General features: G+C 46.9%; 1 protein-coding gene across 2 annotated transcripts; it reads left to right on the forward strand.

Moving 5' to 3' along the window:
- The first annotated feature begins 764 nt into the window (after positions 1-764).
- Positions 765-27,972, forward strand: Noct (nocturnin). Of its 2 annotated transcripts, none has more exons than NM_009834.2 (3): positions 765-1,605; positions 24,123-24,392; positions 26,015-27,972. In NM_009834.2, exons 1-3 carry the CDS (start codon positions 1,422-1,424, stop codon positions 26,848-26,850), a joined length of 1,290 nt encoding a protein of 429 aa, NP_033964.1. In that variant the 5' UTR covers positions 765-1,421; the 3' UTR covers positions 26,851-27,972. The 2 variants fall into 2 exon arrangements, with proteins under 2 accessions (NP_033964.1, XP_006501019.1); XM_006500956.1 differs by lacking the exon at positions 765-1,605 and adding an exon at positions 16,939-16,981 and having other exon boundaries at positions 26,015-27,951.
- Positions 27,973-27,997: the final 25 nt, after the last annotated feature.

A 27,997-nucleotide genomic window follows, 5' to 3' on the forward strand; every position in this document is an offset into this window, starting at 1 on the left:
TCAAGAGAATGTGGGTGTGTGCATCTGACTCTCAGACTATTGAAACAATGGACCCCCCAAGAAATGGGAATTTCCTTCAGGAAACTCCTGCTGGGAAAAGGAAAAGGCCTTTGCTTGAGGGGGAATTCTTTCAGGAAGCGGGAATTCACACAGTTCTATCTAGTCAGATCGCTTTGACCCGGACTGCTGAGATGTGCATACCCCTGGCCTTCTATTTGAACTTTAATCTCATTTTGGGATCCCAGAGAGAGGTTAACTCTTCGTCCTTCTACCCCATGTGGGCATATTAAGTACATCTCCTTTTTTCAGTTTTGTTCGTTTGTATTCTTGTTGTTGTTTTGAGGGTTTTGTTTGTTTGGTGTTTTTCTGTTTCTTTGTTTTTATTTTGAGACAGAGCTTCACTGTGTAGCTCTGGCCGGCCGGATCTCTCCAGACCATGTTGAAGATCCGGGCCCCTGCCCCAGTGCTGAGATTAAAGGCGGTCGCCCTCACCGCCGCACCTGCTTTCCACTTTCAATTTGGCTTTTTCAGTGGTTTATTGGATGGATAATGCTTTAAATTCGGTAACAGTCCAAATTACGTCTGGCCCATCCCAAGCAGTTGTTTTGGGTTGGGGGGGGTTGTTTTGTTTTGTTTCCCCCCCCCCTCCCCAATTCCCTTAGCCTTCATTTTCCATAACTACAGTGCTGTCTCCCAGGTGTGACTTCCAGCCCTCCAATCAGGGCCCAGCTAGCTCCAAGGCCAATTCCACCAGACCTTCTGGCAGGACTGACGCTCAACGCCCTGCAGTCCGTTTCCGCCTCTCGTGCCTGAGGGGCGGATGCTTGTCGCAGCCGCCACACAAGTAGCCAGCGCGTCCTGGTGCCTAATCTCCTTCAGCACCGCGGAGCGTGGAGCCCACAGCTCGGGGAGGACGTTCTCCCAGACACGCGCTCGCACACACTCAGCGCTGGCACCAACCCGGGATTCCCAGCCTGTGGACGCTCCCATTGCAGCCGGCGGGAGGGGACAGAGGCTCCCGGAACGCCTCTCTAACGAATCCCCGCGGTGTCAGCCAGCCCCCAGCCTCCGCCCCGTGGGAGATCTACAGTCGCTGTCACTGATCCAGACGGTCCATTCTCGGCCGGAGCTGTCCGGGTCTGACTGCGCCCTGGTCGTGCGCGCGGATCCCCCCCTCTGCAGCCACCGCGTGGTAGCGCCCGCTCCGCCGCCGCTCGCCGGTTGCTCCCCGGCGCTAGCTCCCTCGCCTCAGTGAGCCGCCGCTGCTGCCGCCGCCGCGTCTGCCTCCCGGCACAGCTCGCCCGGTCGGCGCCGAGGGACGAGGAGGAAGGAACACCCCGCAGCGCAGCGGTCCCGCGCCACCCCCACCCCACCGTCGCCCGCCCAGCTCGGCCCGGCTCGTCAGCGCGGCGGCGCCCGGCATGTATCAGAGCCCGCGGCGGCTCTGCTCGGCCCTGCTGCTCAGGGACGCCCCCGGCCTGCGCCGCACACTCGTGCCCGGCCCGCGCCGAACGCTCGCCCCGCCGGTGCTCGGATCTCGGCCCAAGTCCCCGCAACTGCAGGCGGCGGCGGCCTCGGGCGCCGCGAGGTCGCGTCCCCGAACAGGTGAGCGGGAGCGCGGAATGAATGGGCGCCGCGGGCTGGTCCCCTGCGTTCACCCCGGCGTCGCGTCGGGAGGGAGGGAACGCCGCTCAGGGGGCCTCGCTTTCCGCGTTCGTGTCTGATCCCCCTGAATCCCCGGTGGCCACAGTGACCCCAGTCGCTAACGTTTTGCTTTACCCCTCACCCCCACCCCCCGATGCAGGGCGGTAACGCTTTGGTTGCAGACGGCTTGTGGACATCCTCATGAAGGGGAAAAAATATCTAAAAATGGCATGATCTTGGGTTTGCAGGGCCTACAGGCTCTGAATCTTCTCAAAGCCCTGGTAGTAATAGCACATGTTAACTCGTTACGCTCATTAATTTATTTATGTTTTGGAAGGGGGGGAGTCTTCCACTTCGTCTTAAATCCCTGGTAAATCAACCTTTCATGAAGTCAGTTCTGTACATCATCTTGTGTTTTTTAAGTGTCTCCTTTCTGCCTAAAAGCAGATTGCGACGGTCACAAACTACATATAAATCAAGTATGGCTTTTAAATGAGTAGTTTCTCCCTCAAATCTAGCAATTACTTAATGTAGGCGCTCCTTCAGAACCAGCAATTATTCCATAGTACTTTTCTAGAAAGTGTAATTTGGTTGTTACCTCAAATTAGGTTATTGCCGTCTAACATTCGGATGCAGTAACCATCCTTATTTTACTAGAGTACATTTTGAGAGAGTATTGGTTGAATTTAAGGACAGAGTGTACATTAGAACGTATAGGTTCCCTGTGGTTGTCTTTTGTTGCCTTTTTTTCCCCCCAAGACATGGCCATGGCTGTCCTAGACCTTGTCTATGTAGACCAGGCTGGGTTCGAATTTATAGAGATCCACCCGCCTCAGCCTACCGGATGCTGGGATTAAAGGCTAGCACGTGGCGCCAAGTTTCATGAGGCTTTCTTTAACGAGTTATCGCAGGGCAGTGGTGGCCCACGTCTTTAATCCCAGCACTTGGGAGGCAGAGGCAGGCAGATTTCTGAGTTCGAGGCCAGCCTGGTCTACAGAGTGAGTTCCAGGACAGCCAGGGCTATACAGAGACAGCTGTCTCAAAAAGGTAGGAAGGAAGGCAAGACTTTTGAAAGTCCAGGGTCGTGCCCCCACCTCAGGGTCTATAGAACCTTGGTGGGTTGTGGAATAACTGTTGGGATGGATAGCATCCCAGTAACACCATTTTCCTGTTGCTCGTCTCAAGGAGGAACATTGTTAGGTTTGGTGGTGGAAAGGTTGGCTGGTACCAGCCCCCTCCAACTCCTTCAGAAGCCGGATTTGTCATTAGGCACATCTGTGTGCACAGGTGGGTTATGTAGTTCAGAGCAAGGACAGCTGTGGTAATGGAGTCAAAGAGTTGGCAGTGTGAGGCTTCTGACCGATGTCTAATGCATTTCTTTAAAAGTTAATTGAAACCCCTTGGATTTATGGGTAAAAACCTATAGATGGAAGGAGGTAGGGTAGGGAAGTGGTAGACTGTGGGTTTTACAATAGGCCCTAGCAGCAAAGAAAGAAATTGCAGGCTTTTTTGTGGTACTTAAACTATCTTAGACAGCACAGGGTGTAGGCAGGTTTCCTGTTTCTTGCAGCTTTGGGGGAAAGATACAGTCATTGATTCGTTGCTCATTCTTATGCCGTGTCACTCACTGTAGAAGAGTCTGTAATATATTAAATTGATGAGTCTAAGCTTTAGGTTATTCAAAGAGCTTACTTCCCATTAGGAAGTGAGATTTGGGGCTAAGGAGATGGTGCAAATGGTGAAGATGCAGAAGACCTAAGTTCAGTCCACATGATGGAAGGAGAGAAATTAAGTCCTTCAAGGTGTTGCCAGGCATCCACGTGTGCCTACACACATACAACAAACTCTCGGGATTTTTAGATTTGGTTGTTCGTTTGTTTTGTTTTGTTTTGTTTTGTTTTAAGAGGTGAGATTTAAGCAGATGTGGTGATTCAGGCTGGAACATTTCTTTTTTTTTTTTGTTTTGAGAGTCTCAATGTAACCCTTGCTGTCCTGGAACCCTGCACCCAAGTGCTGGGATTCAAAGTGTAGCCTGACCAGGAGCAGATCTTGAATTCGAGGCCAGCCTGGGGTACAGGTTATGGTTCCAGTCCTGTGTTTTTTAAGGGGGGGGGAGCTCTCACAAAGGCCTGTGTCATTAAATGAAACACCTTTTAGTCTCATAGTGACATTTTTGCTGTGACAAGGTGGAGGTGACCTGTAGTGCTAACTCTTGATACTTCCGGGGTTCACTCAGGCGGTCGCAGCATTCAGGACTAGACTTGAAAGGAGAAGATGCAGCTTGAGGTGCTGACACAAACCTTTAACCCAGCACTCGGCAGGCGGGTCTATGCGTTCGAGGCCAGCCTGGTTTACCGAGTTCCAGGAAACCCTGACTTAAAGAAAAAGAGAAACTGGTTAGGGTTGAAGGTGAACCATTCAAGGAAACAACGCGGAAAGGAAAGGTAAGAAGAAGGACATCTAAGGCGTTAAATGAGGGTGGAGAAGAAGCCTTTTGCAGAAGGGGCGGCATTCTTCAAAGTATCTTGGAAACATTTCATTTCTGCTCAAGAACAAGATTATTGAGTTTGGTAAATCAAATCGAATACCCAGGTTCCACATTATAAAAAAGAAATAACAAGTCCTCAAATCCCTTTTATTTCTTCCTTCTCACTTTTTAAATAAAGATTCTTTTATTTATTTTATTTATTTTTTTGGAGACAGGGTTTCTCTGTGTAGACCAGGCTGGCCTCGAACTCAGAAATCCACCTGCCTCTGCCTCTGCCTCCTGAGTGCTGGGGAAAAAGGCGTGAGCCACCACTGCCCTCATTTTCAAAAAAAAAAAAAAATTGGGTGCTTCTCGTGCCAAGGGTGTGGGAGTACCTGAGGAGGCCAGAAGAGGGCGTCAAATCCTGGGGATGTTTGTTGGGAGTGCACCAGATGAGGGAAGGATCCAGAAGAGCAGCTGTGCTCTTGACTATTGCGCTGTCTCTAGGCCAGCACCTTCCCTTTTTTTTCTTAAGATTAAACCAAGATCCTTGCTCATGTTAAGCAGGTGGTGGCGGTGGTGGTTTTTCTTTCTTTCTTTTTTGAGAAAAGGGCAACCATGTTGCCCAGGCTGGTCTTAAACATTCTTTTTTTTTTTTTTTTAAAGATTTATTTATCATATGTAAGTACACTGTAGCTGTCTTCAGACACTCCAGAAAGGGGAGTCAGATCTATACGAATGGTTGTGGGCCACCATGTGGTTGCTGGGATTTGAACTCCTAACCTTCGGAATAGCAGTCGGGTGCTCTTACCTGCTGAGCCAACTCACCAGCCTGGTCTTAAACATTCTTATGTGGTTATAGATAACCTCAAACTCACTGATTCTCCTGCCTTTGCAACAAAACTAGGCCTGGGCCACCAGGCCAAGCAAGCAGATTGTCTCTAAAAAGCCCCGAACTTGTTAAAAGGCCTTAAAGGAGCTGAAAGCTGTTCTACCTCTTTTGTGAGGTTGTGAGTACCAACACACACGTTCACAGTCTAACCCGCATCTTGCAGTTAAGTGCTCAGAGGATGCGCACCTTCAGAGTCATCACAGACTTACCACGTGGGCTTAAAAGGGAACCTTGGTGGCCCATCTCAGCGTTTTGCTTTCCTCTCTAAAGCCAAGACAGCAGCCCACGGCAAGGCAACAGTTGCCACAGTTACAGTGCGGCAGGGATGCAGGGAGTCCTCTGTGGGCTGGGAGATGCTCCTCCTCCTCAGTTAATGAAGAGTTGGCTGGATCACGGCTCTCCACCACTGGAACACGGTGCTTTTTCTCTTGGAACAGTTTTAAAGGCAAATACCAGCTCAGTAGAAAAGACATCTTTATTTGGTAGGCCCCTTAACTGTGTGAGTAAGCTGTTTATGAGAAAGAAGTGGGAAAGCTTGTAATTATCAGGTTTCTCCAGAATAGATGTTTATCCTTATGGAGAACTAAGAGCTATCATTCTCCTGTAGTAGTCAATGGCGACAGTTAAAATGCAGAGGGGGAGTGAGAGTGGTGGTTAGGTTAGGAACCAGGGCTCCAGATGGGAAATCGATGAATGAACTTTTACAAATCTTTTGACCTTGCTTGCTTTGTCTTAATGCCAGATGGCATCTAGACGAGATTAACACATCAACTGATAAGGCTATATCCCCAAACTTTGGTGAACAGTACACTCAACCAAGTGTTAAAAAAAATGTTCCATATGCTAATGACAGCAGGAGTTGAGAAGAACAAGCCAGATTGATTGGGCCAGATTGGTTGGGGGGAAACTTCAAAGGAGTGGGAGAGACAGGGTAGTGGTGGGGCACAGAGAGCAGTGTCATTAAAAACGAACTTCTTGGTGTCAAATGCAAATTTGGAGATTTGATTTCCTCAAGAGAAACCTGATAAATATTGGCAAGCAAGCGCGTCTTGTATTCCTTCAGGGGTTGGGAGTATTCTATACACTTGAGCCTGCCTTTCCAAAAGGTACTTGGGGTTTTTTTTTTTTTTTTTAAGATTCATTTATTATTATATCTAAGTACACTGTAGCTTTCTTCAGATGCACCAGAAGAGGGCGTCAGATCTCATTACAGATGGTTGTGAGCCACCATGTGGTGGCTGGGATTTGAACTCAGAACCCTCTTAACCACTGAGCCATCCCCCCCCCCCCTTTTTTTTAACCACCTAATTTTATGTTTACGGGTATTTTGCTTGCATATATATGTCTGTTCACCCTGTGCGTGCCCAGTAGCTGAGGAAGAAAGTAGCAACCTTCCTGGAACTGGAGTTACTGGGTGGGTGTGAGCCCTGGGGAAGAGCATGGAGTTCTCTTAACTGCTGAGCCAGCTGCTTCTTAGAACCTTTGAAGAACCATGGAGAGGATCTGAAAGAATGGGCTTTACTTGAAGGAGAATTAGGTGGTGCCCTGGTATCTTGGGATAAGGAGGAAGGGAGATTGACAGCCACGTGTTAGGAGTTACTCTTGACCTATCAGAAGTGGCATGGCCTCAGTGGTTATCATACCTCAGGAAATACTTAGAACTTAGGAGTGACGCACCTTGCTGGAACCGTCTGGTTAGCTAAGATGTCCTGGTTATCTTTGGTTTGCGATGTGCCGAGGATCGACCTGGGAGCCTCCCCTTGCACATGCTAGACAAGTCCTGAGGCACTGAGTTACATCTCTAACCCTTGTATTTGTTATGTTCTGTAGTTGGGAAAACAGCCTCCCTGTAGAAAGAAGAAAGCTACAGGGCCTCAAGTAAGGCTTGAAGCACTCTTAGGGTGAGCTCAGAGTGTCAGATGTAGCAAGGGTTGTTCAGGAGGAAGACAGATAAAGGATACAGATGTCTATAAACTTTTTCTCTTTGTGCTATCAAAAACTGTCAGGGGCCCACTCTGGTTTTCTGACCTTAAGTTGAGCCTGAACATTTGGTATTCTGGCATGCCCAAGTGGGTGATGTAAGGAGACTCACTTCACTTAGGGCTTTAGAAGCCTGCCCTAATTTTTTTTATTGATGCATTTCTTATACCTTCAAAAATTAGAGATTGGTATTAGATGATGAGGTTTGTGCAAAAAGGGCAACTTTAAAGTACTTTCACTGCATCTTGAGAATGGGAAGCCCGTGAGAGGAGGAGCAGTGTTCATTTTCTCTACACAGCCCGTCTGAGGCCAGCCTGGGAGGCAGAGGACCCTGCCTCAAAAAGTCAATAATACAATAAAGCCAGGGAATGTAGCTTAGTGGTAGAACTCTTCCTTCAGTCCCCGGCACCAGCAAGAAGTACTGTGATCACGTGTCTAGGAAGTCCCTTGCTCCTAGATAGAGTACTGACCTCTCAGTCTTCTATGTCTCCCTTCTTATCTGCCCTTCCTGCACCTAAATCCAGTGGTGGGCTTTGAACCCTGTGTCTCTTGTGCATGCTAGGTGGACACTCCCCCTGAGCTACAGTCCCAATTTGCACGGCCTTAATTTGGAAGGGGGTCTGGAAAGTGGTAGTTAGGCCTGTCTGTAGAATGAGGAAGCCAGTAGAGACCACTTTCTTTGCCAAAGGTAAGGAAGGCTGCCTGTCTTCTGTGCTCTCTTTCCCTGCTCAGAAATACCCTGGAAAAATAGCAAGATAGCACAAGCTGGTAATGCCAGCCCACCCTCCCTCTAGAGGTTGATGCCAGAGGATTTCAAGTTTGAAGCCTGCCTGGACTGCACAATGAGGTCCTGCCTCAAAAACAACAACAACCAAAGTGAACCAAAGGGGGGAAATCTACGTAAACATGCCCAGGGAGTTTGTTCATCGTCTGCTCCTGATCTGGCCTGCCTCACTCTGGGGACAGACCTCTCCAGGCCTAAGTTGTGTACTCACTTTCTTTATAGAGCTTTATCTGATTCTGTCCTGCAGGCAGTGAGAAGGGCAGGCTGAAACTAGTGCAGCTGTTTAAAATCTCCTTTTTACGTAGTTTGTTTGCTTATGTGTAGGTTGCTGGGGAGGTTATAAGAGGCTAGAGGATCACAGGGAGCTGGAGGTTGTAAGAAACCCAACATGGCTGCCAAGAATTTGCCCTATTGATGGCATAACTTGTGGCTTTCTGACTAATTCTTTATGGTTTTTTTTTTTTTTTAGTTTTATTTATGTATAGGAATGTTTTGCCTGTTTGTGTGTGTATGTATGTATGTGTAACACAGGTGTACCTGGCATCCTAGGAAGTCAAGTGTCTGACCTTGTGGCACTGGAGTTACAGGTGCCTGTGAGTCACGGCCTTGTGTGCTAGGGGCCAAACCCAGGTCCTCTGTGAGAGCAGTAACTACTCTTAACCACAGAGACATCTCTCCGGCCCTAAGTTTTTTGGAATGTAGGTGCTTTATTCTCAAAAGATCTTAGTATGTTCCATTTTGCTGTCTTGAACCAGCAGACAGAGTGACTTATGGTATGCCAGATAAATAACCAGTTTCCATTTTTAAAAGTAATTTACAACTGTACTTTAGTTGTGTTTTATTGTTTGTGACAGGTCTCATCAAATAGCCCAGTGGAATTTACTATGTAGCCTACCTAGGCTGTCTTCAGACTCACTATGTAGTAAAGGTTGACCTTGAACCCCTTGTCATCCTGGCTTCCCTCCCAAGTGACTACAGCCATGTGTTACCACCCGCAGAAGGTTCTGGAAATTCCTGTATGAGAAATTGTCTTTCCTTGTTTTATAAGTGACAGAAAACTTGGTTGATTTCATCATATGTGCAAACTCTCCAGGAGCCGTGGGTGAAAGCAGGTAAGGAGACAGACTTAGAGGTCTATCTTAAGGTCTCTAAGACCAGCTCTGTGTTAACCAAGCAGCCCTGTCTGGCCTGGAGCTTACCAGATGGACAAGCCCAGCCTTGGATTCACAGAGATCCACCTGCATCTGCCTTCCCGGTGCTGAGATTAAAGATTAAACCACCATTCCCAGGGACAGTTTCATTTTAATAAAGGTTAAAACATGAATTGGCAGACTGTCTCTGAAGAGCCTCCTAGTGAATGTTTAGGCTTTGGCCCATGTCTAACCCCTGCAGTTGCAGGTGTGTTATCCACAGGTGGTATGCAATATATGTACTTTTTATGGACATTGAAATTTGAGGGTTTTTTTTTTTCACGTGTCCTGGAATATTGTTCTCAACAACTTATCAATATAGAAGAAACTAATGGTGTTTCATAGATTAGCAACCGCACAAGGCCGGGCAGGGGACCAGTAGATCTGGACCATAGTTGTGGACCCTGTTCTAGAGAACTCTGTTGTCAGCAGACTATTCCTTTGAGCCTTTTCACAGCTGTAAGAACAGGTCATTTTTAAAGCAACTCGGGTCTTATTAATTCAGGGATGTGATGGCACCAGACTGCTTGTGCTGGGCTTTTCCATGTATCTCTTGAGAGCATTGTTCTAGAACCCAGCTTAGGGAAGCAGTTGGCCGGGTGATAAGCAATTGCACAGCAAACATGTTAAAGTTAGTCTTAATTTGTTTGTTTTTGAGAGAGTGTGTGTAAAAGATTTCTTTTTTTTTTCATTTTTTATTAGGTATTTAGCTCATTTACATTTCCAATGCTATACCAAAAGTCCCCCATACCCACCCACCCCCACTCCCCTACCCACCCGTAAAAGATTTCTTGAGAGATATTTTCTAATAGGGCTGTCATGACTGAAAATATGGCTCAGCCTCTTCTGGAACATGCCCTGGCTGTCTTGCCTCGCCTCTGACTTTCTGCCTGCTCTTCATGGACTATGGCACTGTGTCTAGGTGTTTGTATTTTTAGACACATTAGATGGAGAGTCATGACCTTCACTGTCTATCTCTGGAAATGCCACTTGGGTCATGACACTGCTTTGTACAGTCTGTGCTGTACCAGTGTGTGTGCCTTGACGGCAGTGACGTCGGCAGGTGGAGGAGGTGAAACTTGACCTCTGATGATTCCTGGCACAAAGTCTGGGCTGCTGTGTGTGCCTGGCCTCTCCCTGTTGCTGGAGGCGCTGCTGTGGCTCAGCAGTCCAGGGTGCAGGTAGCTTTCTTCAGGGCCCCAGCTACAGTCTCCTAACATCAGTATCCACATGTGGACTTGGGGATCGCTGGGAGAGTAATGGGAACACATAGTTTGACATTGTAACAGCCTGCTTGCTCTTTAAATGTTAGAGAGCCGCGAATCATTCAGACAGGCTAGGTACATCTGTTCAGTCTCACAGAGCTGTAACTGATGTAAGCATAGTGCTAGAGATTGAACTCTGGGTCCTGCCCACACTGTGCAAGCACTTCACCACTGGTCTACATAGCATTGAAACTTGCGGAACTATGTCCTCATGAGTAAAGTTAAACCCAGGGCAGCCCGCCAAACACCATGGGCTTTGCTGATAAAAATGTATTTATTTTGCCATTATGGGTAAGTGCTGTACCACCATATGTCTCCAGCCCAGTTAGCATTTTCTAAAGCACTATGCACGGTGCACTGTCCCTGCCCTCACCCAGGATACGGTGGTACACACTGCTAATCCCAGCACTTGGGATGTGAAAGGAGAAATGGCTCAAATATCCAAGGACAACTAAAGTTATAAAAGTATGTCCGGTAAAGAAAAAAAAAAGCTAGAAGCTAGACCTAGAGGCGGGTGCTTGAACATTTGATTCCTTCAAAGTATGCGAAGTATGCAGTCTAGTTAACATCCGCCTGTCCCCTGTCATTTTGTGTGAACTTTCACTTACTTGCCCTGCAGGTGGCCACATTTATTCAGGACCCCACACCAGTAAAACCACTGAATAAGCTCATCTTAACCTTTAGAGGGAGTTGAGTGCATGGCCAGCAGATGGCAGCATTGGGCTGCTGGTCCTTGTCATGCCGTGTTGGTGTGCACTTCATTGTTCCAGGTTTCCCTAGGTCTAAGGTTGATCAGCTTCCAAATCTCCTTAGGTGCGTGCCTAAGACGTTCCTGGATTTTGCTTATTACGTCAGCTGGATTGTGTTGTATAACAAGAGAGTTGGCGAGGAGTAGTTGCTGGATAACTGAAGAGAGTGTGGTGAGGAGCTGCTGCTTCTGATTGCGCTAGGACAGTTCGGGAACTAGGCAGCACCAGTGTGGATCTCAGCTATGAGGCTGCCTCCACTGATCTAGTTAGAAATATAAAGCTGCCTTATTTAAAGTCACACTCCCAGCCAGGAGCTGTGACCGCTCAGTCCAACACTTACCTAGCAAATATAAGACCCTGGGTTTAGTCTCTAGCTCTGAAGAGAGAGGTCTAGATAAAGCTAGATATGGTCTTTTATTTAATGTAGTGTGGGGCGATGGGAGACTGGGTCTAGCTGTGTAACCCCAGCTGGCCTGAAACTGTAAAGACCAGGTCGGCCTTGAACTTGAAGCACTCTTTACATTAAATTCTTTAGGAGGAGAAGGTGGTCCGTGCCTCTCATCTCAGCACTCTGGAGGCAGCGAAAGGCTGGGGAGCTCTGAGTTTGAGGCCAGCCTGGCGTCTATAGAGCTAGTTCTAGGGTACCCAAGGCTCCACGAAGAAATCCTGTCAACAAAACCCAAATTCTCTGAATTTCTTTGAGACAAAATGGGTTGCTGTTGGCCTTATGGCACTGCTGACTGCCAGGTCTTCTGAGGGACAGTAATAAGATGATGCCTCAAGACAGGACAGGTGACTGCCATCCACCTGCCTCCCTGCCGTTCCCCAGCCCCTGAAATGTGTACTGGCTGGTTTGTGTATCACCTGGACACTAGCTAAAGCCATCCGAGAGGAAGGAGCCTCAGTTAAGAAGATGCCTCCATGAGACCCCGCTGGAAGGCATTTTCTCAACTAGTGATCCATGGGAGAGGGCCCAGCCCATGGTGGGTGGTACCACTCCTGGGCTCTATAAGAAGCAGGCCAGTAAGCAGGATGTGACCTTCCGTGATCTCTGCACCAGCTCCTGCCTCCAGATTCACGCCATGTTTAAGTTGCTATCGTGACCTCCTACCAATAAGACTGATATGGAAATGCAAGCTGAATGTCTTAGGATTTCTATTCCTGCACAAACATCATGACCAAGAAGCAAGTTGGGAAGCAAAGGGTTTATTCAGCTTACTCTTCCACATTGCTGTTCATCACCAAAGGAAGTCAGGACTGGAACTCAAGCAGGTCAGGAAGCAGGAGCTGATGCAGAGGCCATGGAGAGATGTTCTTTACTGGCTTGCTTCCCCTGGCTTGCTCAGCCTGCTCTCTTATAGAACCAAGACTACCAGCCCAGAGATGGTCCCACCCACAAGGGGCCTTTCCCCCTTGATCACTAATTGAGAAAATGCCTTACAGTTGGATCTCATGGAGGCATTTCCTCAACTGAAGTTCCTTTCTCTGTGATAACTCCAGCTGTGTCAAGTTGACACAAAACTAGCCAGTACACTGAATAAACCCTTTCCTCCACAACTTGCTTTTTAGTCACAGCAATAGAAACCCTAACTAGGACAAAACACAAAACAAAAAAATTTAGGCAATGTTTAGATCTGAGTCATTTTTTATCTTTATAATAATCCTGAACTTATAAAAATCTGAGATATAGCATATAAGATGTAGTTAGATGGTAGTGTAAACTAGATAATGTAATAACAGCTGTTAGAAATACGTATTTGTAAAATTGGTTGCTAGCTAGTTGAGAAGGTAGGAGAAAGGGCAGGATTTCTTTAGGATTTGCATGTTGGTGAATCTCAGCCTTGCTTGTAGAGTATTGTGAAGTTTTAGGTGGTCCACACCCTCGGGTTCTATCAGGAGTGCTAGGCTTAGCAGCCGGGTATAATTTTGACGCTCCCCATGATTGAACAGTGAGCCAGGCTGGCGAACCATGGGTCTGTGATGTCAGGCGGGTTTCGGGCTAGCCTGCTCTATGGTGCGCTGTGCTTAGGTGTTAGCATTGCAAGGTGGTGCTGCAGGGCTGCGCTCTCTGCAACAGGCGCCTTCCAGTTAGGATGTTTCTTCACTAGGCTGTTGAAGGCGTTTTCCTTTCATGGTGAGCCAGGGAAGATGTAAGGCTGTTGTTCACTTTTGAATATCCTTTATCCTTCCAGAACCACATAGCGCATGGCTGAGACCGTACTTAGAGTCCAAAGGAGACAATGGCAGGGTGTGCTTTTCAGTTGAAATGAAAGCAACGCCATCTGTCTGCTTGTCAGCCCTTCTTGTACCTTGGGGGGATAGCTCAGTGGTAGGACACGGGCTTAGCATGACAAGGCCCTGTGTTCTGTAAACACTATAGTCTGTATTTCATAGCAGCCTGTGACAGCCTGTGACATACTTACCCTGTATTCAGGTGATAATTCTGAGATATTCCTTTTAATCTTGGAGTCTTCATTTCTCTTGAATTGAAGGTAAAATTACTGTGCTAACCTGATTTTCACTTTTTAAAATAATAAACTTTTCAAAGTAGCAATGCCATTTTAAATTTGCACTGTCCATAGGTTCTTAGGGCTCCAAGTACTTTGTTATGCTTTTTTAGTATTGTGTTTAAGAACTCTTTGCCTAACTCACAGACAAGATTTTCTCCTGCACTTTTCTTACAAGTTTAATTTTTAGCTGAACAAGGTGGCACATACCTGTAACAGCAGCCTTTGGGAACTTGGTGCCGGCAGGTATGGGCTACCGTGTAAGACTTTCCCTCTCAGTTGAGTTGTTTGTTGTACTGGGCCAGAACCTAGGGCTTTGGACATGGTGTGCTAGACATATTTCCCATCACCGAGTTGTAGTCCCTGGCTTGATTAATTTTACTGAGATAGGGTCTCACTAAATTACCTTGGCTGGTCTTGAACTTACTGTATTGGCTACTCAGATATACAACTCACTATCCCCCTGCTTCAGCTTGGAGAGTAATTAGGCTTTTTCTTCTTGGGTGGGCTGGGGTAGTGGCACTGCAGTTATGGTGGAGAACGTGATGGGTCTGGGAACTGAAGCCAGGTCCTTTCCAAGAGCAACAAGTCAATCTAACTGATAACCAAATCTCCTAACGCCACCTAGCTCACTCCCCAGGCTGGTTGGATTTCCAGACTAGCATTAAACATGTGTGCTACATATGCCATGTGTCTTAGCTCTCAGGAATGTATGTCTGTCTGTGCACACGCACACACCCCGTAATGCATCCATGTTTGTACATCACAGGAAGGTAAGCGTGAATTCCCACTGCTGCTACATACTCATCTTACAGCATCCCTGTCGATCTCTTCTTCCTTTCTAGCTAGGGACACTTGCACCCACCTACCCTTTTGTCGTTGTATTGTTTTGTTTCTTTATAAGCCAGTGGTTTTTGGATTACTAGGTCCTTCCCTCTGAGAAAGGACTTTGCCTTTCAGTAGAATACAGTGCGCATGACCGCAGCTTCTCTTTTTAACCCCTATGTTTTGTTGTTGGATATTGTTTTCCAGAGATAATAACCCCCTTTCTCCTAGGCTGCTCTGAGAGCTGGTCATTTTCCTTGGTCAAGTACTCTTGAAGTCTCCAACTGCCAGTTAATATTTACATTTACATGAATCGAGTTCATTCTTTATGGCTGCTTCTCTGGATTTTGATATGAAAAACCATGACCAAAGCAACTTCTAAAAGAAAGTGTTTAACTGGGTTTACAGTTTCAAAGGGCTAGAGCTCATGATGGTGGAGTGAGGCATGGTGGGAAAACATCTGAGAGTTTACTGCCCAAACCTCAAACAAGAGGCAGATAGGACATGCTGGGACGTGTGTGTGTGTGTGTGTGTGTGTGTGTGTGTGTGTGTGTGTGTGGGTGTGCATGTGTGGGTGTGTGGGTGTTTGTTTTTTTAAACCTGGAAGCCCCGCCCCAGTGGCACACCCCTTCCAATACGGCCACACTTCCCAATCCTCGTCCTTCCTGACTCCACCAACTGGGGACCACGTGTTCAAGCCTAGTAGGCTTTGGCTGCTATTCTCATTCAAACCTCAGCCCATGTACCCACCATCCTCTGACTGTACAGACCGCTCTAGGAGTTCCCTGTCCTGCCCTGGCAGTCACCACTCCTGCAAACTCCAGTTTCCTGTTCTGTGGTTCCTCCAGGCAACCTCACAGTCAACTGTAGAACCCGGCTTCTGTCACTCAGAGAATGCATCTAAGATCAACCTCTTAGGAGTCGCTCATGCTCCTTTCCACTAATAATGTGCTGTTTGCACACTGAAGGGGATCGTGGTCGCTAGTTACTAAATATAGTAAAAGCCTATTAAATTAACAGCTATAAGCCCCACTAAACCCCGTGTCTTTCGAAATAGTTAGCTACCCATGTTAATAATAAAATTCACAGTGAAGCCATCAGGACTGAGTTATGTGTGGGAACCTAATTAGTCTTGTTTCTCCGTGTAAGAATGTCCGCCACTGTCCTGACCTGAACTTCTGTTGCTTTCATGAATAATATTGTATGCTCTTTGTCTTCGTTGAACATCGAAATAACTTTTTCATGGTTTGTCGCCATTTGTAGTGTCTTGGGGAGGGACGCGTGTCTTGTGAGCTTCCTCAGGCTGTTGTACCAGAAGCCCGAGAGTGCTCCTTAGTGTTGACGCACCCGACCTCGCTCACAAACACAGCATCTCAAAAACATCACAGAAACAAAATGCGCAGACTAGTTGTACAGTTTTCTCCTTTTTTAGGCAAATTTTTCTCAAAATAACTTCTTTTATTCCCTCCTCCTCTCATACTGACACCAAAAATAAGAAATTTCTGTTGTCACTAACATTTGCTGTGTTACTAATTCCAGACCTCTCTCCCTTCATCTGGCTTCAGGTGTCAGCAGTGTGGGTTCCTCGTGAAGTGTCTTTACAAGCCGTCTCCCCTGGGCTTGCCTTTGTGGATTTTTGGCTTTCACAAGCTGCATCTCACCCTGTCCATCTCAGTCCATTGGTGGTGGAGTACCAGGCCTTGCACATTGCAGGCAGACCTATCTCCGAGCTATCTAATTCAACAGTCACACTGTCTTCCCAAGGGCCCATCCCTCTCACATGCCCAGGCCAACTCTGCATGGAGTTAGCCAAGCTGTATCCAGACAAACCTAGAACTCTGGATCCTGCTGCCTCAACCTCCCAAGTACCTGGGGTCACATACTCATGTGTGTGTGTGTGTGTGTGTGTGTGTGTGTGTGTGTGTGTGTGTGTGTGTGAGTGACTGTCCTTCCTCTGTCCTCTGATGTTTTCTCTTCTACTGTGTTGGGAGCCGCCCCCACATTCGCCGTTACAAGATGGCGCTGACATCCTGTGTTCTAAGTGGTAAACAAATAATCTGCGCATGTGCCAAGGGTATCTTATGACTACTTGTGCTCTGCCTTCCCCGTGACGTCAACTCGGCCGATGGGCTGCAGCCAATCAAGGAGTGACACGTCCGAGGCGAAGGAGAATGCTCCTTAAGAGGGACGGGGTTTCGTTCTCTCTCTCTCTTGTCTCTCTCTCTCTTCTCTTGCTTCGCTCTCTTGCTTTTCTCTCTCTCTTGCTTTTTCGCTCTCTTGCTTCTCGCTCTCTCTTGCTTCTTGCTCTCTTTTCCTGAAGATGTAAGAATAAAGCTTTGCCGCAGAAGATTCTGGTCTGTGGTGTTCTTCCTGGCCGGTCGTGAGAACGCGTCTAATAACAATTGGTGCCGAATTCCGGGACGAGAAAATCCGGGACGAGAAAAAACTCCGGACTGGCGCAGGAGGGATACTTCATTCCAGAACCAGAACTGCGAATCAAGGTTATAAGGTTCCCGTAACACAGACTGTTGAGAAGGATTCAACTGCCGAATTCAGAACTCATCAGCTGGGGAACGACGGTGATAAAGGTTCCCGTAAAGCAGACTGTTGAGAAGGATTCAACTGCCGAATTCAGAACTCATCAGCTGGGGAACGGAAGTGAGAAATGGCTTTACCAGGTATGTTTGGCCTTGAACTTTTTCTAGTGTTAGGAGCCCTTTTGTTCCTTTTCACATGTTATATAGTGCTTAAGGCAGGGCTAAAAATTCTAGAGGAAATTCAGGACAGTCTATCAGAAGTAAAGCGGAGAGAGAGAGTAGGAACAAGGAGAAACGGTAAGTATACAGGCCTTTCCAAGGGTCTTGAACCCGAGGAAAAGTTAAGGTTAGGTAGGAATACCTGGAGAGAGATTAGAAGAAAAAGAGGAAAAAGGGAGAAGAAAAAAGATCGATTAGCGGAGGTCTCTAGGAGATACTCGTCACTAGATGAGCTCAGGAAGCCAGCTCTTAGTAGCTCTGAAGCAGATGAAGAATCCTCCTCTGAGGAAACAGACTGGGAGGAAGAAGCAGCCCATTACCAGCCAGCTAATCGGTCAAGAAAAAAGCCAAAAGCGGCTGGCGAAGGCCAGTTTGCTAATTGGCCTCAGGGCAATCGGCTACCAGGTGCACTCCCGCCCTATGCGGAGTCCCCGCCCTGCGTAGTGCGTCAGCCCGTAGTGCGTCAGCAATGCGCAGAGAGGCAGTGCGCAGACTCATTCATTCCCCGAGAGGAGCGGGGGAAAATACAGCAGGCATTTCCAGTCTTTGAAGGAGCCGAGGGTGGGCGTGTCCACGCTCCGGTAGAATATGTGCAGATTGGGGAACTTGCCGAGTCGGTCCGTAAATATGGAATCAATGCTAATTTTACCTTGATGCAGTTAGACAGGCTTGCCAGCATGGCACTAACTCCTGCCGACTGGCAAATGATTGCAAAAGCCGCTCTCCCTAGTATGGCCAAATATGTGGAATGGCGAGCTCTGTGGCAGGAGGCGGCACAGGCGCAGGACCGAGCAAACGCTGCTGCTTTAACTCCAGAGCAGAGAGATTGGACTTTTGACTTGTTAACGGGTCAGAGAGCTTATTCTGCTGAACCTGATAAGAGGTATCAATGGAAGGTCTTACCACAGGGAATGTCCAATAGTCCTACAATGTGCCAACTTTATGTGCAAGAAGCTCTTTTGCCAGTGAGGAAACAGTTCCCCTCTTTAATTTTGCTCCTTTACATGGATGACATCCTCCTGTGCCATAAAGACCTTACCATGCTACAAAAGGCATATCCTTTTCTACTTAAAACTTTAAGTCAGTGGGGTTTACAGATAGCCACAGAAAAGGTCCAAATTTCTGATACAGGACAATTCTTGGGCTCTGTGGTGTCCCCAGATAAGATTGTGCCCCAAAAGGTAGAAATAAGAAGAGATCACCTCCATACCTTAAATGATTTTCAAAAGCTGTTGGGAGATATTAATTGGCTCAGACCTTTTTTAAAGATTCCTTCCGCTGAGTTAAGGCCTTTGTTTAGTATTTTAGAAGGAGATCCTCATATCTCCTCCCCTAGGACTCTTACTCTAGCTGCTAACCAGGCCTTACAAAAAGTGGAAAAGGCCTTACAGAATGCACAATTACAACGTATTGAGGATTCGCAGCCTTTCAGTTTGTGTGTCTTTAAGACAGCACAATTGCCAACTGCAGTTTTGTGGCAAAATGGGCCATTGTTGTGGATCCATCCAAACGTATCCCCAGCTAAAATAATAGATTGGTATCCTGATGCAATTGCACAGCTTGCCCTTAAAGGTCTAAAAGCAGCAATCACCCACTTTGGGCAAAGTCCATATCTTTTAATTGTACCTTATACCGCTGCACAGGTTCAAACCTTGGCAGCCGCATCTAATGATTGGGCAGTTTTAGTTACCTCCTTTTCAGGAAAAATAGATAACCATTATCCAAAACATCCAATCTTACAGTTTGCCCAAAATCAATCTGTTGTGTTTCCACAAATAACAGTAAGAAACCCACTTAAAAATGGGATTGTGGTATATACTGATGGATCAAAAACTGGCATAGGTGCCTATGTGGCTAATGGTAAAGTGGTATCCAAACAATATAATGAAAATTCACCTCAAGTGGTAGAATGTTTAGTGGTCTTAGAAGTTTTAAAAACCTTTTTAAAACCCCTTAATATTGTGTCAGATTCCTATTATGTGGTTAATGCAGTAAATCTTTTAGAAGTGGCTGGAGTGATTAAGCCTTCCAGTAGAGTTGCCAATATTTTTCAGCAAATACAATTAGTTTTGTTATCTAGAAGATCTCCTGTTTATATTACTCATGTTAGAGCCCATTCAGGCCTACCTGGCCCCATGGCTCTGGGAAATGATTTGGCAGATAAGGCCACTAAAGTGGTGGCTGCTGCCCTATCATCCCCGGTAGAGGCTGCAAAAAATTTTCATAACAATTTTCATGTGACGGCTGAAACATTACGCAGTCGTTTCTCCTTGACAAGAAAAGAAGCCCGTGACATTGTTACTCAATGTCAAAGCTGCTGTGAGTTCTTGCCAGTTCCTCATGTGGGAATTAACCCACGCGGTATTCGACCTCTACAGGTCTGGCAAATGGATGTTACACATGTTTCTTCCTTTGGAAAACTTCAATATCTCCATGTGTCCATTGACACATGTTCTGGCATCATGTTTGCCTCTCCGTTAACCGGAGAAAAAGCCTCACATGTGATTCAACATTGTCTTGAGGCATGGAGTGCTTGGGGGAAACCCAGACTCCTTAAGACTGATAATGGACCAGCTTATACGTCTCAAAAATTTCAGCAGTTCTGCCGTCAGATGGACGTAACCCACCTGACTGGACTTCCATACAACCCTCAAGGACAGGGTATTGTTGAGCGTGCGCATCGCACCCTCAAAGCCTATCTTATAAAACAGAAGAGGGGAACTTTTGAGGAGACTGTACCCCGAGCACCAAGAGTGTCGGTGTCTTTGGCACTCTTTACACTCAATTTTTTAAATATTGATGCTCATGGCCATACTGCGGCTGAACGTCATTGTTCAGAGCCAGATAGGCCCAATGAGATGGTTAAATGGAAAAATGTCCTTGATAATAAATGGTATGGCCCGGATCCTATCTTGATAAGATCCAGGGGAGCTATCTGTGTTTTCCCACAGAATGAAGACAACCCATTTTGGGTACCAGAAAGACTCACCCGAAAAATCCAGACTGACCAAGGGAATACTAATGTCCCTCGTCTTGGTGATGTCCAGGGCGTCAATAATAAAGAGAGAGCAGCGTTGGGGGATAATGTCGACATTTCCACTCCCAATGACGGTGATGTATAATGCTCAAGTATTCTCCTGCTTTTTTACCACTAACTAGGAACTGGGTTTGGCCTTAATTCAGACAGCCTTGGCTCTGTCTGGACAGGTCCAGACAACTGACACCATTAACACTTTGTCAGCCTCAGTGACTACAGTCATAGATGAACAGGCCTCAGCTAATGTCAAGATACAGAGAGGTCTCATGCTGGTTAATCAACTCATAGATCTTGTCCAGATACAACTAGATGTATTATGACAAATAACTCAGCAGGGATGTGAACAAAAGTTTCCGGGATTGTGTGTTATTTCCATTCAGTATGTTAAATTTACTAGGGCAGCTAATTTGTCAAAAAGTCTTTTTCAGTATATGTTACAGAATTGGATGGCTGAATTTGAACAGACCCTTCGAGGCTTGCCATCATTCAGGTCAACTCCACGCGCTTGGACCTGTCCCTGACCAAAGGATTACCCAATTGGATCTCCTCAGCATTTTCTTTCTTTAAAAAATGGGTGGGATTAATATTATTTGGAGATACACTTTGCTGTGGATTAGTGTTGCTTCTTTGATTGGTCTGTAAGCTTAAGGCCTAAACTAGGAGAGACAAGGTGGTTATTGCCCAGGCGCTTGCAGGACTAGAACATGGAGCTTCCCCTGATATATCTATGCTTAGGCAATAGGTCGCTGGCCACTCAGCTCTTATATCTCACGAGGCTAGTCTCATTGCACGAGATAGAGTGAGTGTGCTTCAGCAGCCCGAGAGAGTTGCAAGGCTAAGCACTGCAATGGAAAGGCTCTGCGGCATATATGAGCCTATTCTAGGGAGACATGTCATCTTTCATGAAGGTTCAGTGTCCTAGTTCCCTTCCCCCAGGCAAAACGACACGGGAGCAGGTCAGGGTTGCTCTGGGTAAAAGCCTGTAAGCCTAAGAGCTAATCCTGTACATGGCTCCTTTACCTACACACTGGGGATTTGACCTCTATCTCCACTCTCATTAATATGGGTGGCCTATTTGCTCTTATTAAAAGAAAAAGGGGGAGATGTTGGGAGCCGCCCCCACATTCGCCGTTACAAGATGGCGCTGACATCCTGTGTTCTAAGTGGTAAACAAATAATCTGCGCATGTGCCAAGGGTATCTTATGACTACTTGTGCTCTGCCTTCCCCGTGACGTCAACTCGGCCGATGGGCTGCAGCCAATCAAGGAGTGACACGTCCGAGGCGAAGGAGAATGCTCCTTAAGAGGGACGGGGTTTCGTTCTCTCTCTCTCTTGTCTCTCTCTCTCTTCTCTTGCTTCGCTCTCTTGCTTTTCTCTCTCTCTTGCTTTTTCGCTCTCTTGCTTCTCGCTCTCTCTTGCTTCTTGCTCTCTTTTCCTGAAGATGTAAGAATAAAGCTTTGCCGCAGAAGATTCTGGTCTGTGGTGTTCTTCCTGGCCGGTCGTGAGAACGCGTCTAATAACACTACTGTCCGTATTGCCCTACAATGTAGTAGGGTTTCTCTTTTGTTTTTGAGACAGCGTCTCACTGTGTTACCCTGGCTGGTCTGGAAAGAATTGATGTATACCAGACTAGCAAACTCAGAAACCTGCCTGCCACTGCCGCCTAAGTGCTGGGATTAATTGGACAATCAACTCTGAGTTCTCTTTTGCACTTGCTCTCCCTCTGTCCAGACTGCCCTTCAGTAGATCTGTTGGGCTGATTTTCCAGCCTCCCGTATCTTTGAAGACCCATCCTGGACCATCACAGATAAGCAAGCGATTTCTCTGCTACCCAGATTCCTACCTCACCTCTCCTGTTTTTCTCCATTAAAGTTTTCGCCAAATGTACACTCTGGCCCTTTGGTCTTCCCACTACAAGATATGCTGCCTGGGAACAAGGGATTGGTCTGTTTGGTCACCAGTGTGTCTACAGGAGGCTAGGGTAGTGTCTGACACACAGTGGGCATTGAAACAGTGAGATGTTGATGTGCAAATGTGGGCTGTGCTTGTATGGGTGAGGCAGGGGTTGATGGAGATTACTGTGATGGACTCAGTAAGTGGTGTGTATTCACAATGAGTGTTGTATCTCTAAGTACCTCTTCAAGTTTATTTTTTGTTTTATTTTTTGAGATGGGGTCTCACTACATAGCTCTGGCTGCCTGGAACTTGCCGTGTAGACCAGGCTGACCTGGAACTAACAGATCTGCCTGCCACTACCTCAAGCACTGGGGTTAAAGTTTTGAGTGTTCAACCATGCCAGCCTTTTAAAAGACTTTTCTGGTTATTTTTGGCACTTTGAGGCTAGGTCCCAGGTAACTCAGCCTCTCATTCACCTTGTATGCTAGTATGTGATATGCTGGCTTTCAGGAGAAATGTCGAGAAACTAACTGTGATGACTAAGGGACAGTTAGGAGTTGTTTTTAACATTTGTTATATGTGTTTTCTGTGTATGTGTGCATGCATGGGAGACAGAACACAGTTCCTGGGAGTCAGTCCTCTTCTATCGTGTGGATTCTGAGGATCAGACTCGGGTTGTCAGACTAGAGATGAGAGCAGGAGCTCTTCCCACTGGGCCATCCTGCCAGCTTCTGCTTTTAGGATAGAGTGTTCCCTTCACTCTGCCCTCCTTTGTGTTGTGTTTTTTATGTATTCCTTGTTGAGCAGTTAGCTTTTGTATAAATAATTTTTTCTTTAGACTTGAATATCTAGGTGGGGAGGACCAATTTGAATTAAGGAAAATTAACAAAAAGAAGATACCTGGGCCGGGCATGGTGGCGCACGCTTTTAATCCCAGCACTCGGGAGGCAGGGGCAGGCGGATTTCTGAGTTCGAGGACAGCCAGGGCTACACAGAGAAACCCTGTCTCGAAAAACCAAAAAAAAACAAAAAAACAAAAAAACAAAAACAAAAGAGGATACACCTGACTACACCAATTGATTTTGATACTCAGGGACAACTGTGACCAGCCAGGGTCACTAATTTGAACCAACTGCTTGTTATTAGCCAGCCCAATTTTTTTTTTAATAAAGATAACTTGGTCTTTGTCTCTCAAGAGACAGTAAGTTGGGACCGGAGAGATGGCTTAATGAATAAGAATGCATACTTACCGAAGCCCCAGTTCAGTTCACAGCAGTTGTGTTGGACAGCTCACAAACTACCTGGAACTGTAGCTCCAGGGGAGTCCAGACCCTTTTCTGGCCTCCCCTCAGTTACCTGCACACACTGGTACACTCACAACTGGAAATTGGACTCAGGACCTCTGGAAGAGCAGCCAGTGCTCTTACCCGCTGAGCCATCTCTCCAGCCTCACCCTGTACTTTTTTAATGAGAATATGTTCAATGCTGATCACAGGATTCTCCAAGAAGCCCCATCCCTGATTGGACGTCTGAAAATGAGAGAAGCGAAGGTTAAACCCACCACTACCGGGGAGGGGGTGGTCCCCTCAGACAGCACAGCTAGGACCTCGGCTTTCTACGTTCACCCTTCAAAACCCATTGGAGTGTTTGGTTCTGTTGTTGGTTTGTTGAGACAGGGTTTCTCTGTGTAGCCTTGACTGTCCTGAAACGCCCTCTGTAGCCCAGGCTGGCATAGAACTCATAGAGATCTGCCTGCCTTCCTTTCCCTCTGTGGGATTAAAGGTGTGCAGCGTGCACCACCACTGCCGGGCACAAAATCCAATTCTTTAAGATACAAACTTGGGAGAAGGCTGTGTCTTTGGTTAAAGGATGCTTGTATAAGACTGGGCGGGTGTGTCAACACAAGAGGCTATTGAGGTTACAAGCATAAGCTTAGTTTCGCGAGAGATTAGTTAGCAGCAATACTTAAATTACCTGCCCGTGTAAGACGCTGGAGGCCAGAAGCTCCCATCACCCACCCACCCCTAGAGATGGCGTGATGCCCACAGGCAGTGGGGCCCTGGCTCATACCGGAGAGGGACAGTGAAGGCCCTGACTGACAGCTGGCTATGGGACTGTTTCTCCTGCAGTGAGTTCCATGGGAAACGGCACCAGTCGACTCTACAGTGCTCTCGCCAAGACCGTCAACAGCAGTGCAGCTGCTCAGCACCCGGAGTACTTGGTGTCAACTGACCCCGAACATCTGGAGCCCATCGATCCTAAGGAACTTCTGGAGGAATGCAGGGCTGTTCTGCACACTCGGCCACCCCGCTACCAGCGGGATTTTGTGGACCTGAGGACAGATTGCTCCAGCAGCCACTCTCCCATTCGCGTCATGCAGTGGAACATCCTCGCCCAAGGTAGGCCTGGTGCTGTGCCTGCGCAGCAAAGGCTGCCGAGGCTTCCTGTCTGCTGCTGTGCGTTCCCAGTCCCTCCTGTGTGCACTTATGGGAGCTTTCTGTTCAGCACCTCAGCAGGACAACCTTAGGCATTCTGTTGCCTACAGCCTGAGTCTGTGACAGCATGTACAGGTCACAAACTGAATGAGTGGTGGGGACAGCAGTTGAGACGAGCTGTAGATGGCCGTGGTGACCATGTGCCTTGATGACTGCCTAGAGTCTGAGGCCAGTTTGAGCTGTGATGTGAGGCCTTGTCTCAAAACAAAACCAGAGAGGGGTACTGCTTGGCCAGTTCCTAGCTCTTCCTGACATTTTTATTTGTGGCAGATGAGTGGAGGTGGCATCTGCCTTTAGTCCCAACACTCGGGAGGCAGAGGAGGAGAAATAAGAGTTCTAGATCAGCCGGGGCTATACAGAGAAACCTTGTCTTGGGGGAGGGGATAATTAAAAAAAAATTGTGGCATTAAAGGGCCCCTCTTATTATACCTGCTGATTTATAAACTAGGCTTATCAGCCATTTATATGTGGTAGTGCCTTTTATCTTGTAGTTGAATTGTGAGCAAAGGCATCTTTGCAGGTGAAGGGATGGTTCGGTGGTTGAGAGCAGGACTAACCTCCCACAGCAAACAGCTTCAGGGGATGCCCGGCCTCTGGCCTCTGTAGACACCTGCACTCAGTGCTTACTCCTGTGCCCCGTAGTTAGACATAGACAGAGGGTTTTTCCCTTTGGGTTTTTTTTTGTTTTTGTTTTTCATTCTGAGACAGGGTTTCTCTGTGTAGTTCTAGCTGTCCTGGAACTAGCTCTGGACCAGACTGGACTCGAACTCAGGAATCCCATAGACTCTGCCTCCGAGTGCTAGAGTTAAAGGTGTGTGTCGCCACCACCACCCGACTCACCAATCTTTCTTTTTAAAAAGACTTTTCTTTATTCTTTGGCAATTTCATATACAAATACCATGTATGTTAACCTAGATCCACCCCCGTCCACCCTGAGCGGCCGCGCTTTGATTCTATCCCCTGGGGAATGATCCTGTTCATTCGTAAGGAGAGAAAGCTACTCATTTGTCCCATTCATTGAGTCCTATGTTTATATCCATTCACCTGGCTTTCTTATAGTCGGGGTTACAACTAGTGTTTATTTACATTGACAAGTTTTTATATCCCCAGGACTGTGAAGAACGGTTTTTCTAAACCTAAAAGCAAAAGTCTTATATCCTAGAATACAGCTATATGAAATTTTTTTTTGTATATAAAAACCCTGCTGCTTGCTTCAGCAGATAGTGTGAGGTTATTTCATCTGGGTGTTAGCACAGCTTAGACAGACCTGCCCCAGCATCCGAGGCAAATGTCAGACATCCAAGCTTCTACCCACTAGAGTTTTTTTTCTTTCTTTTCTTTCCTGTTTTAACTTTTCCTTTGTAGTCAGGGGCTCAGTCTGTAGCCTTAGCCGAAGTCGGGGAGACCCACCCGTCTCAGCCGTCGCAGTACGGAAGTTAAGGGTGTGCACCACCACCCCAGGCTTCCCCATTGTCTTCGAGGTCGTGGTGTGTAGAAGCTGACAGGTGTTTGGCTTTCCTTTTCAGCTCTCGGAGAAGGCAAAGACAACTTTGTGCAGTGCCCCGTGGAAGCGCTCAAATGGGAAGAGAGGAAGTGCCTGATCCTGGAGGAGATCCTGGCTTACCAGCCAGACATACTGTGCCTCCAGGAAGTGGACCACTACTTTGACACCTTCCAGCCACTCCTCAGTAGACTGGGCTACCAAGGCACGTTTTTCCCCAAGCCCTGGTCACCATGTCTAGATGTGGAACACAACAACGGTCCAGATGGCTGTGCCTTATTTTTTCTCCAAAACCGATTCAAGCTTATCAGCAGCACCAATATTAGGCTGACAGCCATGACCCTAAAAACCAATCAGGTGGCCATCGCACAGACCCTGGAGTGCAAGGAGTCTGGGCGACAGTTCTGCATTGCTGTCACCCACTTAAAAGCCCGCACTGGCTGGGAGCGGTTCCGGTCAGCTCAGGGCTGTGACCTCCTCCAGAACCTGCAGAACATCACCCAGGGAGCAAAGATCCCCCTGATCGTCTGCGGGGACTTCAACGCAGAGCCAACCGAAGAGGTCTACAAACACTTTGCGTCCTCCAGCCTCAACCTCAACAGCGCCTACAAGCTGCTGAGTCCCGATGGACAGTCGGAGCCTCCCTACACAACCTGGAAGATCCGGACCTCAGGCGAGTGTCGCCACACGCTGGACTATATCTGGTACTCCAGACATGCTCTGAGTGTCACGTCCGCCCTGGATCTACTCACTGAAGAACAGATTGGGCCCAACCGGCTCCCATCCTTCCATTACCCCTCGGACCACCTGTCCCTGGTGTGTGACTTCAGCTTTAACGAGGAGCCCCATGAGCTCTTTTAATCACAAGCGTCTTAACCAGGGATGTTTTGGGAAACTGAACTAGGATAGGAAGTTGCCTGGAAAAGGACACCCAGTTTCTGCCACTACTCTCCATCATTTCCAGCATGCCCTTGAAAAAACATTGTTCACAAACCTTTCCAGCTAAAACCCGCATTGAAAAGGTGTTTGCACTCCAGTTTGAGCTTGTTGTTCATCTGTGTACCATCCTCTACCATTTAGGGGCATTAGTAGCATAGGCTTTCTTGTTTTTTAGTTGAGGGTATTATAAAAACCCAGTTTGTAAGCCCTTCAGAATTAAAGTAAGATGTAGGAAGTTTTCTAGACATCATTTCAAGTTATTTATTTGTGGGATTTTTAAATGTCAGTGGGAAAAAAAATGCATGGTAATATTTATTTTTTTATATCTTAATGTAAAATAAAGTGGATTATCTAGCATTGTGGACATTTTAGAACCATGCAGGTACAGTCTTAATTCCTTAAAAATTAAAATGTCTCTATTTGCTGATCGAACAGGATGTACACTAAGGAACTATTTAGCCCTGGGGGATTGGTGACTTTGTGTGTACATTCTTCACAAATAATTCCTGTTTGCTATGCCTTTGACTTCTCTGTTGTGTTTTAAAGAAATTCCGTAGCATTCAGTTCTTTAGTTTCCACTGTTTAGTCACTGCTAGGCACTTGTGCCTTTTCTGTTGTGATGACGTTGGTAGACGTGTGAAGATTACTCCAATCACTTCTCCTGGGATGTGCTTTTTATAAGTAGCTTTAGGAACAGCTCTGGAACAGTTGCTAAGAATATTAGTGAGAAACCTTGCCAAGACGACAGACATGAGCCCAACATTCAGCTGAGACAAGAAAGCTCACGTCTTGGAGGCCAGCTTGGGCTATATGTCAAGACCCTTTCTTGAAAAAGCCAGATGACTGGATTCAAGTTTTCTAGAAAAATATAAGAGTCAAAAAGATAACCTGGAGTTCTCTTTCAATTGTTGAAGCCTCTTCCAAACAAAATATCCTTCCAGTGGTAAAATGGTAAATATCTTAATGTATGAGTTCTAAATATTACTTAAGGTTAATAAATGGACTTACAAAGAGTGCTTTTAATATCTTGTCTCTTTGGTCTAAAAGGAATCTGGGAGTTTGTTTGGAT

The sequence above is a fragment of the Mus musculus genome, chromosome 3 (genome assembly GCF_000001635.26).
Source record: "Mus musculus strain C57BL/6J chromosome 3, GRCm38.p6 C57BL/6J".
Classification (NCBI taxonomy): domain Eukaryota; kingdom Metazoa; phylum Chordata; class Mammalia; order Rodentia; family Muridae; genus Mus; species Mus musculus.

Coding starts and splice junctions, on each gene's coding strand:
- Noct (NM_009834.2), top strand. CDS start 1,422: ATGTATCAGAGCCCGCGGCGGCTCTGCTCGGCCCTGCTGCTCAGGGAC. Junction 1,606..24,122: donor GAGGTCGCGTCCCCGAACAG/GTGAGCGGGAGC, acceptor TTTCTCCTGCAG/TGAGTTCCATGGGAAACGGC. Junction 24,393..26,014: donor GTGGAACATCCTCGCCCAAG/GTAGGCCTGGTG, acceptor TTTCCTTTTCAG/CTCTCGGAGAAGGCAAAGAC.